At 32.0% G+C, this 22,777-nt stretch overlaps 1 protein-coding gene across 1 annotated transcript in view; it reads right to left on the reverse strand.

Moving 5' to 3' along the window:
- The window catches only part of LOC134683337 (nuclear pore complex protein Nup160-like), a 252,121-nt gene that overhangs the window by 139,189 nt on the left and 90,155 nt on the right, over nucleotides 1-22,777 (reverse strand). Inside the window, exons 11-13 of the mRNA XM_063542579.1 lie at nucleotides 11,026-11,182; nucleotides 8,143-8,238; nucleotides 1,904-2,008 (exon numbers count right to left, since the gene is read on the reverse strand). Coding sequence (XP_063398649.1) covers nucleotides 1,904-2,008; nucleotides 8,143-8,238; nucleotides 11,026-11,182 — 358 coding nt within the window. The remainder of the gene's footprint in view (nucleotides 1-1,903; nucleotides 2,009-8,142; nucleotides 8,239-11,025; nucleotides 11,183-22,777) is intronic.

Consider the following 22,777-nt stretch of genomic DNA (forward strand, 5'->3'; position numbering starts at 1 on the left):
ACCAGGTAAGGAACAAATCTCACAAACATGGAACTTATTTCACAAGGTAAGGAACAAAGAGGTAGGGACAATTTGTCGGCAATTTGTTTCATTCGATATGATAGGTAAATCATGTTTTAAATAGTCGATAGATGCTATTTATAGTACATAAAAATATGTCACATCATTTATTTTCATACCTTGAACAGGTATTCCTACAAAAACAAGGCCATGACTATTGATTTTTTAATATTGATTTTATTTTATTATTAACATCCTTTATACAAGGTGCCATACCATGTAACTTCTCAAGGAGCCAAATAATATCGAACTAATTCAAATCGTGATTTTCTCATTCTGAATATGTATATCTCTTACACAGTATTTGTCCATGTCTTTTAAGGTTTTATCGTCTATAAGATTAGACAAGAAAATACATGTACATGTATATATTTTAACCGGAGAACATCTTACATCAGTTGGTCATAGATCACCCTGTGTTATTACTTCATGTTGTATTGCCTTTTCTGTAATTTTAACAAATCGGCCCTTCGTTGTGATACAGATGCAACAGCTTCTTGATGTTTTACCTACAATCACGATTTGTAGTGTAATTGATTTGTTCTATTGTGTTGTTTTATTTTTCTGATGAGTTATGTACCCGTGTATAGACGGTGGTAAAAATTTCAGTACTAGTATCTTTACAGTTTGTGATTTGGCGACAAAATTGTTGTTGACTGCATTTGTTACATATAATACCATGTTCAAAAAAGGTTTCGACAAAATGTGTCATGTTGTTATGAAAATTGTATACAATGGCCTTATTTTAAGTTATGTGTATATTACACCCGCAACATGTAGGCTTAATTTCTATAGAATTAATTCTCATGTTATTGGTTATGTACAGGCACCTACATCAGTTTGACGGCAGTTGTCCCTTGGATATATGTAATAACATAAACACATGAATAGAAAGTAATTCAAGAGTATGGACAGTCATAGGATTGCACACAATAAGCGATACATTGTTTTTTCTTTGATACACGTAAAACTAGTACACTAACTGAATAGTCAAAATGAACCAAAATGACCCTATGAATCAAGCAAACAACTGAAAAAATATGATAGAAACTTTAAAATTTAATATAACAACACAAAAAAATGCAAAAGTTCTGAGCGAGGTTCGAACCCTTTCTTCAAAAACCGTCATTTATTAGTAGATCTGTGCTCTACTGGTGGAGCTACGGCGATTCTTATCTTTATGACTCTTATTTAGAAGCTATATTGATACAATGTATAGATGTTACAATTTTTTCTTTAAAAAGTTGTTTTTTATGTAATAAGGACACACTAAACCAATTTCATTTTTGAAGTAAAAAGTAGTATGAATAACAACAGTCATAAAAAGCATAACTTTTCTTTGGTTTGAAATGTCCTTCTAGGGGGATTCCCTGTTTTTCCCACATAAAAACACCCGAAAATCCGGATATTGGACTTTCATCCTTTTTTAGGGTTAAATTAACTATTGATCACACATATCATACTATATGTAAATCGAGATATTGATCAAAAAGCATTTTTATTTTTGGTTTTTATAGGAAATTTTACTCTATTGGCACTTTTTGAAATTGGCCCTTCTGTGAAAAAAATCCTCGGCATATTGGCCCTACCTCTTTCACCAACCCAGAACTTATATCACCAGGTAAAGTGTGGAACTTATTTCATAGAGATGGAACAAATAATTTAGAAATTGTCTGTGTAAAAAGTTCTCCCAGAACATATTTCCTGTGAAATTAGTTCCACTGGAACTTTTTTCACAGGAACAAATTTTGGCTCACATTACCAGGTATGATTTAGTGTTGTGATGTTCACCTGATATTATATGCTCAGTTTCAGTGCTTTTACAATGAGCCATGTTTCTTACCTCATGGTACTGTGTGCAACAGGAGTAGAATTTGGACCACTCATCTAATTGTAATTGGTAATAGTCTTCCTCAGCTAATTCATTGGCTGAGGCTGCTGTGCGAATCTGTAATCATAACCATCTTTTGTTATTGAACTGACAAATGTTTTGACTTCAATAAAACCAGCTTTACTATTTTAGATTTTCATTATTTTAGCATAAAACATGTTGTAAATTCAGAAATTATTAAGAGCATTTATTATTGCAATTAATGAAGAATAGATAATAATACAAGGTTAATAACTGTGGTTTCATTTATTTTTCGTTGGTACCAATTTTCGTGAATTGAGGAAAACCTTTCAATTAAGGAAATTTGTATATTAAATTATAGTTTATACACAATACAATGCATCTGACATCAAAAATTTCAGCAGGCAGTTATGTTCGTCTATTCTTAGGCAATTACATAACATTTATGTTTAGCTTATTATATTTTGGAATAGTGCCCTAGAGGTGGGTCTTTGGGGGGGTTTCACTCTTTCATTTCATGAACTCATTTCATTTGGCTTTTTAAATTCCAGGGGAATTCAATAATACATCAGATAGGTTAATTCCTGTTGAGGAACAAATTGTATGTTAAAGTAGTATTTTTACTATGTACACTGGGATCGCCCAGGAGCAATTAGGTTCATTCCTGCCGAGGAACAAATAGGTTCATTCCTGGGGATCGCCCAATGGACATTTTTTACTAATTGTTTGAGGAATTTTCATTTTTCTCATATTTTGATTAGTTTTACAGCTAATACATTAATGCTAGCAAGACAAATCTTTGTTTGGCTTGCTTGCTTTGCTTGTATCAATGTTTGCTCAAGCATGGCAATTAAGATAGGCGGGGCTTCAGCTTGTATACGTCATACTTAAATTTTATTGGACGGTTATGTTTGAAGTTAAGGACACTAAATTTTAAACATCACAGGATGACTAATATAAAGCGCAATCATAGAAATGGAAGCCAAAAATTTGTATTTGTTTTTTCTCGAAGATATGCATTTTCGTCATCCAACTGAAAAGACTGTCGCCAAGTACTTTTAGAAAAGCAAAATAACTATTCGAACACACCTACTCTGATTTAGTGAATCATTACATAGGTATTTCATTTGACCCATATATTTCATCTTTTAGTACTGTGATTTTTTTATGTTATAAATTCAACCTGTAGCTTTGCCATATAAAAATGATAGAATCTGAAGGGAGATGATGTATCAAATGTTCTTCCTGATAAAGAGTATTATCTTTCAGGTGACATTCAAAATTGTCTCGATGTTAAACTTACATGTAATGATCAATTATTTTTTGAAATCCTGAAGATGAAGATCAGGACTTTGTCCATTTCTTATAGTATTGGAAAAAATAGAGAGGATAGAGAACATACATCTAAGCTTGAAAAAGAGGTTGAACAATTAGAAAATATTATGAATATGTCACCGAATGTTAATGTTCAAGCTACTTTATATGGGAAGAAACTAGAACTAGAAAATAAAAGGGAACAAAAGATTGAAGGTTTACTCCTCAGATCAAGAGCAAACTGGCACGAAAATGGAGAAAAATGCTCCGAATACTTTTGCAAATTAGAGAAGAGTAATTTCATTAAAAAGACAATGGCTGAATTGATTGATGACCAAGGTAAACATATTTCTGAACAGTCAAGCATTCTTATTGAACAACAGAAATTTTATAAAACTCTGTATTCAAGCAGAAGATCTGACAGGGAAGACAACTCTTTTTATAACCATAATGTTAAACTCACACAGGAACAAAGTGATCTGTGTGAGGGTAACTTAACATTTGATGAATGTGCTTTGGCACTGAAACATATGACAAATGGTAAGAGTCCAGGTTCTGATGGATTTACAGTTGATTTTTATAAATTCTTTTGGAGAGATCTCGGTCCATTTGTATATCGATCTTTATATTTTGGGTATGAGCATAGAAATTTTTCTAGTTTTCAATATCAGAGTGTCATTACTTGCCTTCCAAAAGATGGAAAAGATAGGAGATATATGAGTAATTGGCGACCCATCAGTTTACTGAATACTGACATTAAAATAGCTTCAGCAGCTATAGCTAACAGACTCAAACCAGTATTGCCATTTATTATAAGTGACACTCAGAATGGGTTTATTAAAGATAGGTTCATTGGGGAAAACATTCGCTTATTATATGATCTTATGCACTATCTTGAAGAGCATAATATGACTGGTTTACTGTTACTTGTCGATTTTGAGAAAGCATTTGATTCTGTTGAGTGGGATTTTATAGTAAAAGCTCTAAAAAGCTTTAATTTCGGACCATCTATATGCAAATGGTTTGAGACTCTCTATTCAGAAGCTAAAAGCTGTGTAATAAATAATGGTAATTTGTCAAGTTTCTTCAATCTTGAGCGAGGCTGTAGACAAGGTGACCCCCTATCCCCATATTTATTTATTATAGGTGTTGAATTATTAGCGCTAAAACTAAAATCTACATCTGACATCCATGGTATTCCTATTCACAACAAAGAATTATTGTTGAGCCAGTATGCTGATGACACATTTCTTGTTTTAGATGGAAAAGAAAAATCTTTAGAGGAGACTTTAAAATGTTTTGATTCTTTTCACAGGGTTTCTGGGCTAAAAATGAATGCATCCAAGACCAAAGCTGTTTGGATTGGAACCAAAAAATATTCAGACCATATACTTTGTCCTAATTATAATCTTCAATGGACAAAGTCAAATTTCAAACTTTTAGGAATAGATTTTTCATTAGATTTACAAGCTATGTTAGATATAAATTTCACAAAGAAAATCAAGGAAATGTCATCAATACTTAAGGCTTGGGAACACAGAAAACTTACATTACTTGGTAAAATTACTGTTGTAAAGACTCTGGCATTACCAAAGATAGTTCATTTGCTAACAGCTTTACCAAATCTATCCCAGATTAAAATTAAAAGAGTTTAATACTCTCTTTTATAACTTTATTTGGAATGGGAAATTAGAACGTATTAAACGCAATACACTAATTGGGGATTTTATGCAGGGAGGTTTGAACATGGTGCATTTGTCATCTTTTAGTACATATCTAAAAATAAGCTGGGTTAGAAGACTTCTTTTGAATTTAGAGGGGTCATGGCAGACTTTATTATTGTCTGAATTAACCAAATTTGGTGGTGACAGAGTCTTTTCTTTACAAAAAGAAAAACTACTAGAAGTTCATGGCTATGTTAAGAATCCTTTTTGGAAAGATGTTTTATTTTGCTTACATACTGCAAAGCCTGATACTAAGGCTTGTACAAATGATATATTATCGCTAGATATTTTAAATTTTGTGCCACTTTCAGATTACACTATTTATATGCAATGGAAGGACTTTGGTGTACAGTATATAAAAGACCTTGTAAATTGTCAAAACAAAGAATTCTTTACATTTGAAAAGATTAGACATAAGATTCTTACAAATAATTTTCTGAAATATTACAGTCTAATCTCCAATATTCCAAAATTTATTAAAGATCACATAAAAGAATATTGTGGTTCTCAACAGATTGAAAATGTCAAAATCTCTGATGCTTTTTGTACTCAGATTATTAATAATAAGAAACCAAAATTTGTGTATAAGAGTCTTATCGATCATATATTTCAACCTCCCCTTGAAAAATTTCAGAAATGGGAGCAGTTGTTAGACTCAGAAATTGAAAATTGGCAAACATACTTTATGCTACTAAGGAAGTCTTGCAAAGATACCTACTTAAAAAGCTTCCAATACAAAATACTGCACCAAATAATTCCTACAAACTCTTTTTTGTACAAGATAAAGAAGAAAGATTCTAGTTCATGTACTTTTTGTAAACTTGATGACGAAACTATTGTACATTTTTTCTATGATTGTCCAATAACATATCAATTTTGGTCATCATTATTACAGCAAATAAGATTGTATAGCAGGGATTTTGCCATCAGTAAAAAGCAGATATTCCTTGGTTTCTATTCAGAAAGCTTATTCATGAATCTTTTATTTATAGTAGCAAAAAATTATATTTATAAATGTAAGTTTAAGGAACTTACTCCTAATATTTTTGGTTTTAAAAATAGAATAAAACAGTATCAGTCATATGAATATTATATTGCAAAAAAATATAATAATGTTGATGTATATGAAAAATTTTGGACCCCATTACAATATATATTTCCACCATAGAGTATGATATTAATCTGTGAGCAAATTTTTTGATTAGATTTTGGTTATTCTTTGATGTAATTGTGAACAATAATTATGTACATAATTAAGTAATGTATGTGTGTATGTAAGTAAGAATTGTATGTGTGTATGAGAGACTGAGAGAAAGTGAAAGTGAATGCAAGTGGTTCTCATTTCTTTTTTCTATTGACCTCTTTACATTGTTATTTCCTGATATTTATTTATATATTCATAAAGGACTAGGGGCTATAAGGGCCATTTTCGTTTTTTTTTTGTGGTTTTTTTTTTGCTTTTCTTTTTCTGAATTACTTTCAGTGTGTTTTAAAGCCTATCTTAGCTATTTTTTTTTTATTTTTTTTTCTTGAGAGTTAAAATTTAATAAAATCATTTAAACATTTATTGCTTTTGAAAAGGGAGGGAAGAGAGGAGAAAGAGAAAAAAGAAATGAAACTACTATGGATTTAAAATCTTTGTTTGATTCCTTAAAATCTAAAACTAAATAATATGTGATTTATGAAGAACTGTTTATTTTTTGTTTGTTTTATAAGACATTTATATTGAACCATCTTTATATTTGTTAGCATCTAACTTACATGTATTTATACTGGTACATTATATATATATATTTGGTGAATATTACTAACAACCACTAACTCCTTTATATATAAATATCATTACTAATGTTAACGAGGCCGGGATAAGGTACCGGTAATCGATGTTTTAAACTAACAAATGTAAAGATTTCAATAAAATATATATACCTTCAAAAAAAAAAAAAAAAAAAAAAAAAGGTATGCAAGTTCTTACTAAATCAAATTGCACTATTTACATTAATCATGTTAATAAAAACATCACAACTTTTTCTAATTTGAAAGTAGAGATTTTATAACTAGAAATATTAAAAATCTTGCAAACCTAGCAACTATAGTCGCCATCAGCTGAAATTTCTAGCGGTTATCGGTAAAAATAATCTAAACTATCAATCGCATTCACTCGAGATATAGTTTTTCACATTCCATTCATAAATTGTCAAAAGAAAAACTACTACTGACCTACCTTTTAAGTGATCTTACTGTAATAATCCTGACCTTCACATTTTCCAGAATGTTTTCCATTGTAATTCCGCCATCTTCGTTTCTATGAGGATCATTTGTTTTCATGTGACACACGTAACTTTCAGAAAGCCGTGGTGTAGTGGTTAGTGCATCGGACTACTAACACAAAGGTTCCTGGTTCGATTCCCGTCTGGGATGAAAATTTCAGGGACTTAATTTTCGGCTCTCCCTTGACACCATTTGCGAGTATGGTCTCGAGGAAACGATGATAGTCCGTCAGACAGGGACGATAAATGGCTGACCCGTGTTAAGAGAGAGTCATATCTCTTGCACTTTAAAGACACCCTTGTAGATTTCGAAAAAGAGCAGGCTAATGCCGCTTCGAGGCAGCACTCGCACCCGCAAAGTGGAAAGGGATTAATATAAGTTGCATAACTTGTTTCCCAATCCACTATAAATAAATATGTTTAAACTAAAGTCACTTTCAGAGTTTCCTGTAATGTTCTTTTCATTGATGTGATAAATTTTCCCGCGCTTTATGCTAATTTTATGAAATTAACTCAACGGAAACACTTCCGGTAAAAACAATGGCGGATTCCACCATTCAAAATCGTCTTGGAAAATGTGAAGGTCAGGATTATCATATCACAGTGAAATCACTTAAAAGGTAGGTCAGTAGTGGTTTTTCTTTAAATTGCGATTTATGAATGGATAGAGAAAAACTATATCACGAGTGAATGTGGCTGATAGTTTAGATTATTTTTACCAATAACCGCTACGAATTTCAGCTGACTGCGACTATAGTAAGTATCTGGACATCCTATTCAGTACACATTAAAACTTAACAGTTCTGATCTTATATATAACAAGATGTACTATGAGGATATTAAGTATTTGGTAAAAGGGAGGAATTTGCATCTTGCAGTATACCATCCTCAATACTATCAAAAAACTCTAATATGAACTCACAGCATCTTCTACAGCTAAGGTCACTTCTTCTTTCAATGTGTTCACTTGTCCTAAATTATCAAACATAGAGATATTGTCCAAAGATCGCCTGCAGACCTGCAAAAATGTTACATCAATTATTTTGATAAAATCTGTATTACATCGATATATCTAAACATAAAGCATATAATGAAGAGTCCATCAAGAAGGTCTCATAATAGTGGTTCTTGTAAATATGTACATCTACCTATTATGTCCTTTTAAATATCTGCTAGTGGTTCTTGTAAATATGCACATCTACCTATTATGTCCTTTTAAATATCTACTAAGTTTCATGAAATTCTGTTTTATGATGTCAGAGGAGTTGTCTTGACAAACTGTTGCAGTGGTATATTTAGGCCAAAGTTCAGAGGTGCATAACTTCTAAAAAAAAATAGAATTATAATTTCCTATCAATATACAAATCTGCATATATTATCCTTATTATCTACTAAGTTTCATGAAATTCTGTTGCATTATTTCAGAGAAGTTGTGATGACAAACTGTTGCAAAGGTATATTTATCCCAAATTTGTAAGTTCAACTCCTAGGAAAAAACAGCGATTGTGACCATTGGACCCAGATGATGCTCCAGCTTGCATATAATATAGTTATAAAACGACTTATAAACTGAAGAAAGGTGAAGTGACACTACCCAAATTTGTATTTGATCTGATTTTTGTGCTAATAAGTATTGTGAATGAGTCTCATAACATTTGGTAAAGGCTTACTTAAGTTTAGAAAATATAAAGTAAATATAAAATAAATGCATCTTACTTCACTTTCGATGTGTTTTTCAACTAACTGTAACTTTGTCATATTAAGCTACTTTCATTTTACAATTTTACCAGTACTGACTTAACATTCAGTATAATAAATTACACATCATAGAGCAAGGTAACAAGCTATCTCCCTACAGAACATTCAGTATAATAAATTACCCATCAGAGAGCAAGGTAACAAGCTATCACCCTACAGAACATTCAGTATAATAAATTACCCATCAGAGAGCAAGGTAACAAGCTATCACCCTACAGAACATTCAGTATAATAAATTACACATCAGAGAGCAAGGTAACAAGTTATCTCCCTACAGAACATTCAGTATAATAAATTACCCACCAGAGAGCAAGGTAACAAGCTATCACCCTACAGAACATTCAGTATAATAAATTACACATCAGAGAGCAAGGTAACAAGCTATCTCCCTACGGAACATTCAGTACAATAAATTACACATCAGAGAGCAAGGTAACAAGCTATCACCCTACAGAACATTCAGTACAATAAATTACACATCTGAGAGCAAGGTAACAAGCTATCACACTACAGAACATTCAGTATAATAGATTACACATCAGAGAGCAAGGTAACAAGTTATCACCCTACAGAACATTCAGTATAATAAATTACACATCAGAGAGCAAGGTAACAAGCTATCACCCTACAGAACATTCAGTATAATAAATTACCCATCAGAGAGCAAGGTAACAAGCTATCTCCCTACAGAACATTCAGTATAATAAATTACACATCAGAGAGCAAGGTAACAAGCTATCACCCTACAGAACATTCAGTATAATAAATTACCCATCAGAGAGCAAGGTAACAAGCTATCACCCTACAGAACATTCAGTGTAATAAATTACCCATCAGAGAGCAAGGTAACAAGCTATCTCCCTACAGAACATTCAGTACAATAAATTACCCATCAGAGAGCAAGGTAACAAGCTATCTCCCTACAGAACATTCAGTGTAATAAATTACCCACCAGAGAGCAAGGTAACAAGCTATCACCCTACAGAACATTCAGTATAATAAATTACCCACCAGAGAGCAAGGTAACAAGCTATCTCCCTACAGAACATTCAGTATAATAAATTACACATCAGAGAGCAAGGTAACAAGTTATCACCCTACAGAACATTCAGTGTAATAAATTACACATCAGAGAGCAAGGTAACAAGCTATCTCCCTACAGAACATTCAGTGTAATAAATTACCCACCAGAGAGCAAGGTAACAAGCTATCACCCTACAGAACATTCAGTATAATAAATTACCAATCAGAGAGCAAGGTAACAAGCTATCTCCCTACAGAACATTCAGTATAATAAATTACCCACCAGAGAGCAAGGTAACAAGCTATCTCCCTACAGAACATTCAGTATAATAAATTACCCATCAGAGTGCAAGGTAACAAGCTATCACCCTACAGAACATTCAGTATAATAAATTACCCATCAGAGAGCAAGGTAACAAGCTATCTCCCTACAGAACATTCAGTATAATAAATTACACCTCAGAGAGCAAGGTAACAAGCTATCACCCTACAGAACATTCAGTATAATAAATTACCCATCAGAGAACAAGGTAACAAGCTATCACCCTACAGAACATTCAGTGTAATAAATTACCCATCAGAGAGCAAGGTAACAAGCTATCTCCCTACAGAACATTCAGTACAATAAATTACCCATCAGAGAGCAAGGTAACAAGCTATCTCCCTACAGAACATTCAGTGTAATAAATTACCCACCAGAGAGCAAGGTAACAAGCTATCACCCTTCAGAACATTCAGTGTAATAAATTACACATCAGAGAGCAAGGTAACAAGCTTTCACCCTCTCATCTTTGTTTTATTTCTATAATGATATCTTTTAAAAGCAATGATCAATTAATTTGACCTTGAAATTAAGTACATTTGATTGATTAATATTGTTGTTAAACACCACTTTCAGCACTATTGTTCTTGGCAATGAGTTTATTGCTGGCGGAGAAAACAGGGGATCCTTGATAGTAAATTTGAATATTCAATTTGATATACCTTTCAACTTACATTGTCTTGATCAAAAAGCAATACCTACATTTAAAGCTTTGCGTATGTCTTGCAAGTGAAATCTCCCAGGATGGAATATGTGTTCTATATAAACCTCTCTTGGGTCCCTATGTGATGGGACTAACAAGTCTTCACCTTCAGTTGACTGTAAAATCACTTCTGTCCAGTTCAGGCTTCTTTCATCCCTGAAATAATAAGTACAAAAATTACCTATTGACAAGACAAATATGCTTTTAATAGAACCATGGAATTTCTGAAATCGTCTTAAATCACCTATCATCTATGGTGAACATAATGCTGAAAATAGAATTGCACAAGAACTGTGTCCCTTTATGACATATCTTCTTTTATATACAGTGGTCAACTTGCAAAATAAGCAACTTTGTTACTCCATGATTCTCAACAACGCTCTACAGAAGCTTGAAAATTAAGGTTTATATTTAATTGTAATCTATTTTATATATAATCAAAGTTCAGAAGAACTGATCATCCAATGACTCCAAATTCTAGTGGATGGTCTCAGAAACTAGAGGCATGTGTCACTCACCTTTATTTATGTGCATATTAAACAACAGACACAGATGGATTCATGATAAAATTGTGTTTTGGTGTTGGTGATGTGTTTGTAGATATTACTTTACTGAACATCTTGCTGCTTACAATTATCTCTATCAATAATGAAATTGGCCCAGAATGTGACAGTGGTAAATATTCTGTTAAAATTTACAAAAATTACAAAATTTATGAAAAATTGTAAAAAATTTACTATAAAGAGCAATAACTCAATTGACCACTTTGGTTATGTTGACATTTTTTGTAGCTCTTACTGTGCTGTACATTATTGCTGTTTACAGTTCATTTCTATTTATCTAATATTCAAGATAAATAACTAAAAGCTGCAAAATTTTCTTAAAAATACAAATTTAGGGGGAGCAACCCAACATCAGGTAGTCCGATTCATCTAAAAATTCAGGGGAGATAGATATTAACTTGATAAACAATTTCACACCTTGTCATATTTGCTCTAAATGCTTTGGTTTCAGAGTTATAAGCCAAAAATCTATATTTTACCCCTATGTTTTATTTTTAGCCATGGCGGCCATCTTGGATGGTTGGACGGGTCACTGGACACATTTTTTAAACTAGATACCCCAATGATGATTTTGCAAAATTTAGGTTAATTTTGCCCAGCAGTTTCAGAGGAGAAGATTTTTGTAAAAGTTAACAATAACGGACGACAGACGATGGACATCAAGTGATGAAAAAAAGCTCACTTGGGCCTGCGGGCCAGGGGAGCTTAAAACAGAGTGTGTCCTTAGTACATGGATGCACCAACCACACTATCCTTTTCTATGTGCATAGGACAGTGAAATTGGGGTAAACACTCAAATTTAGCATTTAAATAAGAAAGATCATATCATAGGGAACATGTGTACTAAGTTTCAATTTGATTTTCTTCAGAATGCATGAACACAAATTTTCAGTATTTCACCTTAATTTTTTTGGTTAAATCTCTCATCAATGATTATTTTGGCTTTTCAATTTGTTTAAATGTTCTTTGAATCGTCCTATTTTCTTCAAAAGCAAAAAAAAAAAATCATTTTCTCCTATGTTCTATTTTAGCTATAGGAGCTATGTTTCTTGACATACAAGGAAATGAAATATAAAATTTATACTAGATACTCTGAAACTCTGAAACTCATTTAGCCTAAGTTTGGCTGAAATTGATACAGCAGTTTCAAAGGAGAAGATTTTTTAAAGTAAGTCAACATGATGAACAAATTGTGAAAAAAAATTTAAAGGGCAATAACTCCTTTAGAGGTCAATTGACAATTTTGGTCAAATTGACTTATTTGTAGATCTTACTTTGCTGATCATTTTTGCTGTTTACAGTTTATCTTTATCTATAATAATATTCAAGATAATGACCAAAAACTGCAAAATTTCCTTAAAATTACCAATTGGCAGCAACCCAACAATGGTTTGTTTGATTCATCTGAAAATTTCAGGGCTGATAGATCTTGACCTAATGAACGGTTTAACCCTATGTCAGATTTGCTCTAAATGCTTTCGTTTTCGAGATATAAGCCAAAAACTGCATTTGACCCCTATGTTCTATTTTAAGTAACGGCGGCCATGTTTTTTGACGGATCAAAAATCGAAGCACACACTTTGTGCAGGATACTCTAAGGAACAATCATGCTAAGTTTCATTCAAATCCATTCAGTAGTTTCAGAGGAGAAGATGTTTAAAAAATTGTTAACGACAACAGACGACGACGACGACGGACGCCAAGTGATAAGAAAAGCTCACATGGCCTTTTAGGCCAGGTGAGCTAAAAATGAATCATAATTTCCTATCAATATGTGTAACGGTTTATTTCTTCCTCTGTGATATTTTATCCTGAGGATGATTTGTCACAGTAATTTTTTTCCTGGCATGGTATTTCACAGGTAGAATTTTTCCAGAGGAGTGAAAATCTATCTGTGTTATGCGGATAGTATGTACCGGTATATATTTGCCGTATCATATTACACAGAACCTTGTGAAATATAGTCCCATTAACTAGTACGTAAGTTACTCTCAATCAATATATACCTGACTTTAATTATAAAATGTTTCACAAAGGTAGAACAAATTTGCATAATTTATCCAAGGGAGGTAATTATGAGCAATTTATATTTTAAACATATTAATATAATATATTCCTGAATCTATTTCATAATGAAATTCTTCTTTGAATCTATTTTTTTATATATTCATTTATATAACAAGATGACTAACAACATGAATTTTTAATAAGACAGATAACATTTCACAGGTAAATACTATCCACCTGTTAAAGTTCCTTTTGTTCCAATATTTTGTTATGCTATAATTTATCTGATTTCCATATAATCAACAACAGCATCTTTGTCCCCAGACTATTTATATAGTTAAAAATATTATCATTATCAAATTCTTCCATTACTGTTAACAGTAGTAATGCAACTATATTTCTACCTTTACGTTTTAATGTATATTTGTACTGAGATCTGAAAACAACTCACTTTTACATGTATTTACCTTACCTTATTAAATCATGATATTATTGAATTTTCACAATTACGATCTTTGAAATTATTTCTGGTTTTCTTTCTTACGTTTAATGATAATTTTCTTTTTAAAAGAATGATATTTATTTGAATTTTTTTCAGGATTTTTTTTCAATGATAATTTGTGCAATAATTCCCACTATAATACTTTTTTTAACAAAATAGGTTTAATTCAAATACACTATTATTATTTCATAGTATTTGTAACATATAAGTTTGTTTCTAATAACTATTCAATAAGTTAACTACCCAGATAGAATTTCACAGCAAAGGAAAAAATATACCAGGGAAATATTTTCCTCCGGATAAAAAAATAACAACAACTACTGTGACATTTTTTCCTCCGGATCAAATTTCACCCGGATATAATTTTGCTTTACATATGCACATCTACATAGTATGTCCTTATCATCTACAAAATTTCATAAAATTCTGTTGTGTGGTTTCAGAGAAGTTGAGATGACAAACTGTTGAAGTGTACTACTTAACCCCTTCCCATTCAGGCATTTCAGACCTTTACTTATCGAAAAGACACTATCGAAGTTTAAATGAATACTGCATTCGCATCAATGGTTATACACATGTCATGTTGGGCTCAAATGAAAGATAATTAATGAAATATTTCAGAAAATTAAGTTTGGAGATAATTCGTCATTTTTTGGTCACATGGTTTATTTCCAAAAGTCACGTGACTGTTGGCCAAAAAGTGAAAAAATACGAAATCCTTGGACAAAAAGTCATGCAGAGACATATTGGTGGGCTAATAGGGTCAGGTTTTGGTGGAAACACAATGCCTCGAGTCTGTTGAAGCCATAAAAGTTATCATAGTGGAATAAATAGACGCATAATGTGCTATAGGCCTTGAAATATAGATGTCCGTAACATTCAAAATAACTGATTTTAGACACCATTATTGTCTGATTTCAAACTTGGACCCTAATTATTGGTCTAATTCGTTTTCAATCAATCAGCAACTTAAACTTTGTTTTTACAAGTGGAAATTCATTGATTTACCAATGCTAGCTTGATCTGGGACACCCTTGACCGAGCTGGAAGGAGCCAAGGGGGTAAAAATTGGGGGGGGGGGGGCAATTCGGCACACACATTCTTTGAAAAAAAATTCTTAGGTTTTCTTTTTGAAATTGAAAGTAAAGTTAAGTTAAGTTACATTTAATATAGGAAATAAGTTTTCCAACTCCGGCAGTGAGATTCGAACCCTCAATCTTAGCGCCTTGGGATAGATCATCGTACCCCTGCGCCACTGGCATTGTAATGAAATTATTGAAATTTAAGTACTTAAGTCGACTACTACGGAAGAAATTCAAAAAAAAAAAATAATATAAAGATTCTCACCCAGTTTGTTTTCCTTTTGGAATTATGAGTTCTGATGATATTTTTTTGTTGCCAAATGCATGATTTTTACGCAAATCTAGGAGGAATCCACTCTTTACAATGTCATTTTTTCATTGAAATATACATGTTCCTTTATTCAAACAAAAGTGTTTTCAACTTTATCATACCCCAACACTTACGAAACTATGTTTTGTTACATCTATTTCAACTTTGGAAATTTTTTTTAGAATATTTAAGTGGTTTTTGTCACTTTTCTCATAATATCTCTAAGAAATGACTTCGAATTTTTAGCGCATTTCAAATTTGTGAGTGCGCTTCTACTCTAAAAATTACATTTGCAACTAGTGTACAAGTTAGAACTATTAGTTTAATACTATTCTTCAAAAACTCACTGCACAGTTATTGAGAAAAGTCATAACTCCTCTTAAAAGAGCAGTTTTCTTAGCCCTTCTTTTTGAGAATTTTCCTCAAAATTCGACGAAAAATAAATGGTTTTTACAGAAGAATTACACATCAGTAAGAGGCGACTCATTTATTAACTAATAACGATAGAATTTTGCTGCACATTAAATCGCATTGCTGGTTATCTGAGGATTAATTTGAGCCCTTAACCACATCTGTACGTCAGCAAATGGCTATGGAACCAGTCTAAATGCCCCAAAAAAATCTTGAAATTGGCTTCACCGGTAAGCTGTACCGGTGTGAATGGGAAGGGGGTTAAAGCAAATAAATTCAAAGGGTTGGAACTCCTAGAAAAAAATTGAATTGTATTTCCTGTAGATATGCACAACTACATAGTATGTCCTCATTATCTTAGGCTTAAATCAAAATATCGTTTGTTTGCCCTTTACCGACCGGTATATACCTACCTGCCTACCAATGATAAATCAAAGCGCTGTAAGCACTGTAGGCAGTTAACCAAAAACCAAGGCAAACATAATTATGAAAACTGTGGCAATGTTGCTTCAAATTTTTTTTAAAGATTTAAAAGAACAAACATTAAACATTCATATATAATTGTACATTTATGTTCATTTAATGAATTAATCATTAAGGCAAATAATTCATATTTTATCAAGGTTTTCATGATAGCAACGCACATGACCATGGATGGTCATGCATCTTTCATGAGTCAGCAGTGGTACAAATTTGCAATGATTGCAGTTCTTCTAGTTGATCGTAAATGTTCATATTAGTTGACTGTTAGTAGTTCAAGTTGACTTTAGTACGAGCTTGTAAAAGTATGAATGAACTTGCTTTCCTGGAAATAAAACTGAGATTGTGTCGTACAGTACAAAAGTTACAAATCAGACAAATGTTTACTACTACAGGGATCAACGGTGAGGTCTGACTGACCTGTCCATAGTAAATGTAAAACCACATCTTTTTTTTCATATAAGAAACTTCCAGCTATTTTAACTGACCTATCAAAATTGAGTAGAAAAAAATACCCCTTGAAATTGCAGAAATATGTTTAACTTGAAAAGCATTTAACATGCATTACAAACATTTATCACTGATAAAGAAAATGTATACAGTTATATGGAACGCCATCACTGCCTTATAAGAAGAAACTACTATGACATGATGCAAATGTTGCTTACATGATGTGAATTCTACTTGAAATGATGTGAATTCTTCACTACATGATGTGAATTCTCCTTTATATGATGTGAATTCTTCATTACATGATGTGAATTCTTCCTTACATGATGTGAACTCTTCTTTACATGATGTGAACTCTTCATTACATGATGTGAATTCTTCATTACATGATGTGGTTTCCTCTTTACATGATGAGAAAACTTCATTATGTGATGTGGTTGTTTCATTACCTAATCTGAAAGTTTTATTACATGATGCGAAAATTCTTTATGTCGTATTGCAATTACATTATGCCAAAATATATACATCGAAATGTCAAATAAGTATTACGAGGTAAGAAACACATATGACGTTACGTGAACACTTCATTATGTCAAAACATCTTTATAAGAACATGGGACCTCTCGGACGTTATCACGCATAGCGTTTATAACTTAAATTCCTTTAAATGGGTATACGATAAACGATATGAGTTAAACATATAGGTCATAATTTTGCTACATTTTATACTGATAGAAATCAAATGACCCTTCTTTTTTTTTTAATTATGAAATTCTATATCAAAATTCACTGTGTGTGGCTTGATGAATATTGATTTAGGGTAATAGAATGTTATACACATTTTATTAAATATGCTATTGGAAATCATATACTAATGGCTTATTGTGGTATTTAAGGAAGTACCGTTAGGTGAGGTTTTAGACTTTCAGTCTCCTTGGATTTTTTCCAAAGCTATAGGGTAAAATATTTTGCCCCATAACACAGATTTTTATTTTCCTAAAAAAACTTCAATAGTTAATTTTGAGATCCAATTAATACCAATGCAAATGTAAGGTAAAAGTCCAAGTCAGCCTTTTCCCGCCATTTTCTAAAACTGAAATATCTCAAAATGAAGCACCATGACCTATCAATATTTTTTTAGCTTATTTTGTTCCTTAGCTGATGCTCTTTCAACTAATAGTATCAATTTTAATTTCTGGATTTTTTTGAAATTTCAACTAAGTACATCCTTTAATGCATTTAAAGGGAGCTGTATATAAAATTTCTGTAACTTATATGAGTGATGCTATACATTTAGAGCTTATATAAGCATGGCCGTGTCATATTTAAAATTTTCTTTTTAAGTATAAGTTGTTTTTTTATATATATATATATATATATAAATTTAGGAACCTAATTCAAGTGAATTCTATATGAAAATAGTACTTTTTAGAGGCAATGTTGGCAAACGCCTTCCAATTTTTTTTCGAAAATGCTTCTCCTTTATCATGTATATCCAGAAGCTATATACGGTACATGTTCAATTGTCTCACTCACGTTACTCTGTTACATATCTCACTTCATATTAATTAATCTATTAATTTATCTTAACTTTAAAAAAAAATCCATAAAAAATGGCTAAGAAGTGATACACAAACGTAAAAAGTGTGGACAAAGACCGGCATGGGTAGTATCCAGCATTCTGAGAGTATTACATGGCAATACATAGTCCTCTACCAGTTGAATTTAATTTTCTCTAACAGAAATTTTGAAATTGATGTGTAAATTGAAATGTTAAAAGTATAGATACCAAATATCAAATCAATATAACGGTAGATAGACAAGCATGACCGACTAAAACATGTGCAGAACATTGATTAATTGTGTGATTTTCTAGGTCTAATGATCATATGAATTTGCAAAATATCATCAAATCAAAACTAAATTTAAACTTGATCTATAACTTGTTATGGTAAAACTAAACCAAATTTCAAATCTAAATCTGTAGTTAATGACAAAAAAATAGTGGAAAATTCATTTCTTGCATGATTTTTCTAAGTTCGAGGACATAAATTTGCAAAAAATCATCAGACCGGAACACAATTCGCACTTGATCTGCAACTTGTCATGGTTTTACTATAAGCCAAATTTTAAAATTGAGAATGGAAATGGGGAATGTGTCAAAGAGACAACCACCCGACCAAATTAAAAAAACAACAGCAGAAGGTCACCAACAGGTCTTCAATGAAGCGAGAAATTCCCGCAACCGGAGGCGTCCTTCAGCTGGCCCCTAAACAAATATATACTTGTTCAGTGATAATGAACGCCATACTAATTTCCAAATTGTACACAAGAAACTAAAATTAAAATAATACAAGACTAACAAAGGCCAAATGCTCCTGACTTGGGACAGGCGCAAAATTCAAAATTGAGGCGGGGTTAAACATGTTTGTGAGATCTCAACCCTCCCCCTATACCTCTAACCAATGTAGAAAAGTAAACGCATAACAATGCGCACATTAAAATTCAGTTCAAGAGAAGTCCGAGTCTGATGTCAGAAGATGTAACCAAAGAAAATAAATAAAATGACAATAATACATAAATAACAACATACTACTAGCAGTTAACTGACATGCCAGCTCCAGACTTCAATTAAACTGATTGAAAGATTATGATTTCATCATATGAACATCAGGAACAATCCTTCCCGTTAGGGGTTTTGTATCTTACCATCATAACATATATGAGAAGAACATAACCCGTGTCATGCCAACAACTGTGTTTAGAATAAATGTGTTTAGTTCCGACGCAAAGACCTTATCAGTGACTCAATATTAACGCCAAAATATGCAATCTTTAATGACTTGACAACAGTATCCGTAATTATATCCCTTCTTAATAAGTCTATTCAAAGGTTTTGTAAGTTTCTGAGGTGAATACTGACACCTTTGTGCTTTATAAAGAATATTTCCATAAAAAATTGGATGTGAAATACCTGAACGTATAAGAAGTCTGCATGTTGAGCTATATTTACGAATGATGTCTTTATACCGATGATAAAATTTAGTAAATGTTTTGACTAGTTTGTGATATGGAAAACCCTGGTGTAATAATTTTTCAGTAATACATAAATTTCTCTCGTTAAAATCTAAAACATTGTTACATATATATACGAGCGAATCGTACAAGTTGAGATATATAAACACCGTAAGATGGTGACAAGGGAACGTCACCATCTAAAAACGGATAATTAACGATAGAAAATGAAAAATCATCCCTTTTATGATAAATTTTAGTATTCAGCTTTCCGTTAGTGATATAGATATTAAGATCGAGGAAAGGGCAGTGGTCATTGTTAGTATTAGCTTTATTTAAATTAAGTTCAGCAGGATAAATTTCATTAATATACATACTGAAGTCGTCATTATTGAGAGCCAAAATATCATCCAAATATCTAAAAGTATTATTAAATTTGTTTATCAGATGTTGTTTTGATGGGTCTTTGCTTATTTTTGTCATAAATTGTAACTCATAACAATACAAAAAGAGGTCAGCAATGAGTGGTGCACAGTTAATCCCCATTGGAATTCCGATAATCTGACGATATACGGAATCCCCAAAGCGAACAAAAATGTTATCTAGTATTAGTATTTAACTTTTGATGTTTCTGTAATGTTTTATGAATATTAATTTATTCAATTTGTCTTCAGTACCTTTTCTGTTAAAGTTATCCGGTTTAATGACATAGTACAAGGATTTTAATTGTTTTTCAGTCGGAGTCGGCCTTGTACAGGCCTACAAATACTCGCCGGACTGTATCAGTTCAGTTGAGTTTAGAGTTAGTCACCACTTCGGTACAGTTAGCTAGAGTTAGTCACCTCTTTTTGGTGCAATTTTTCTACATAAAACACAACGCGAAGCCAATTTACTTTACTAAAGACTAACACTGGGAACACTTTATTTTACATTTGAAATTACTCCATTTTTGAACTTCATTAAAGAAAGTTTCGTTTGTCCGCAATTATTGTACATTTATGAATAAACATAGTTTAATTTGATTAATTGTCTGTTATTCAGCCATATTCTGATATCAGGTGTCCCGATGGTCGAATAGGGACACAATACTGGCAACTACACGCCCCGGGAGGTGTCGTCACCGAACCCCTCCGTTACAATAGCACTACCATAAAAGTACACAAACCAAAGTTTTGAACCCTTGAATGGCCTAATTACAATTAAATCCTATCATTAACAAGCATATGGACCGTGCAACAACACTTTAAGGGTTAAGGAGTTATGGAGCACCAGAATACCGAAAACGGTCAAACCTAATAATAAAAAAACACAAACCACGCTTCTATCAAGTTTTGAACCCTTAAATGGTCTCATTAAACATTTTACATGACGTATACTTATAAGGTGACGTTCACATCAGGTAATGCAGTTCTAGCATCACGTACTGCAATATTCACATCATACACTAAAGTATTTGCATCATGTACAAGGGCTTTTATTTTAACAGCACATACGGAAAGTTTCGCATCATGTAATGAAACAACCACATCACATAAAGACGTTTTCACATCATGAAATGAAATTTTCACATAATGTAATGAAATTTTCACATAATGTAATGAAATTTTCACATAATGTAATGAAAATTTCACATAATGTAATGAAGTTTTTACATAATGTAATAAAGTTTTTACATAATGTAATAAAGTTTTTACATAATGTAATAAAGTTTTAACATCATGTAAAGAAGAGTTCACATCATGTAAAGAAAAATTCACATCATGTAATAAAGAATTCACATCATATAAAGGAGAATTCACATCATGTAAGCAACATTTGCATCATGTCATAGTAGTTTCTTTTTATAAGGCAGTGATGGCGTTCCATACAGTTACCAGGAACATATATATATTTGGTTCAAGCACTGTTGACTATGCCTTGTCTGACATGGATTTGATGTCCTCTATAGAATATTTTTATATTGGCGAACCAACATATTTGTCCGATCATGTCCCTATATCTGTTATACTGAAATGTAATATATGTCACACAGAACATAAAAGTCATAAAAACTTTACTCAGATAGGAGTGAAATATAGATGGGAGAATACATCAAGAGACAAAATGATTGAAGTACTAGGGGAAAATTTTATTAAACAACAAATTAGAGATTTTGAAGACTCACAGTTTGAACAAACTTTTTCAGGAATTGACAAGGCAACTTCTGATATAAAAAATATTTTTGAGAGCCTAGCAAATAAATCATGTAAAATTGTAAGATATAAAAAAGTTAAACAAAAAATACTAAACAGAAAACCATGGGTTGACCATGAAGTACGTGATCTTAAAAAAATTATTAAAGCAATAGGAGCTAAACTGAGACGAGAACCATTTAATTTAGAGCTAAAATGTAACTTTTTTACACATGCCAAAAAACTTAAACCAGATGCTCCGCAGGGCGTAGCTTTATACGACCGCAGAGGTTGAACCCTGAACAGTTGGGGCAAGTATGGACACAACATTCAAGCTGGATTCCGCTCTAAATTTGGATTGTGATTAAATAGTTGACACAGCATAGGTTTCTGACACAGAATGAATGTATTCAAATGAACTTAAAATTTTTGTTTTCTCTTAGAGCAATTCACTATGCTGTTGAATATTAATCCTCTCAAAAAAATGTATGAAGAAATTTTCTATTTATTTATGAAATTTCAAATGAGAAAAATTGAACCCAATTTTTTAATCACATCCCCCTTTCCATTATTCCAAAACTAATTTCAATTAAAATATTCTAATGGAGTTTGCAACAATTACTACTCAGTTAAATACATCATAAAATATTAAGATGTAAAAAAACTGCTTGTTATCACTGAATGGTAAAGATAATTTAAATTTATCAGTTGGTAGTAAAAAGTGAATATACATTGTATATTGTATATAACAAAGATTTAA

This window comes from Mytilus trossulus, chromosome 9 (assembly GCF_036588685.1).
Source record: "Mytilus trossulus isolate FHL-02 chromosome 9, PNRI_Mtr1.1.1.hap1, whole genome shotgun sequence".
Classification (NCBI taxonomy): Eukaryota; Metazoa; Mollusca; class Bivalvia; order Mytilida; family Mytilidae; genus Mytilus; species Mytilus trossulus.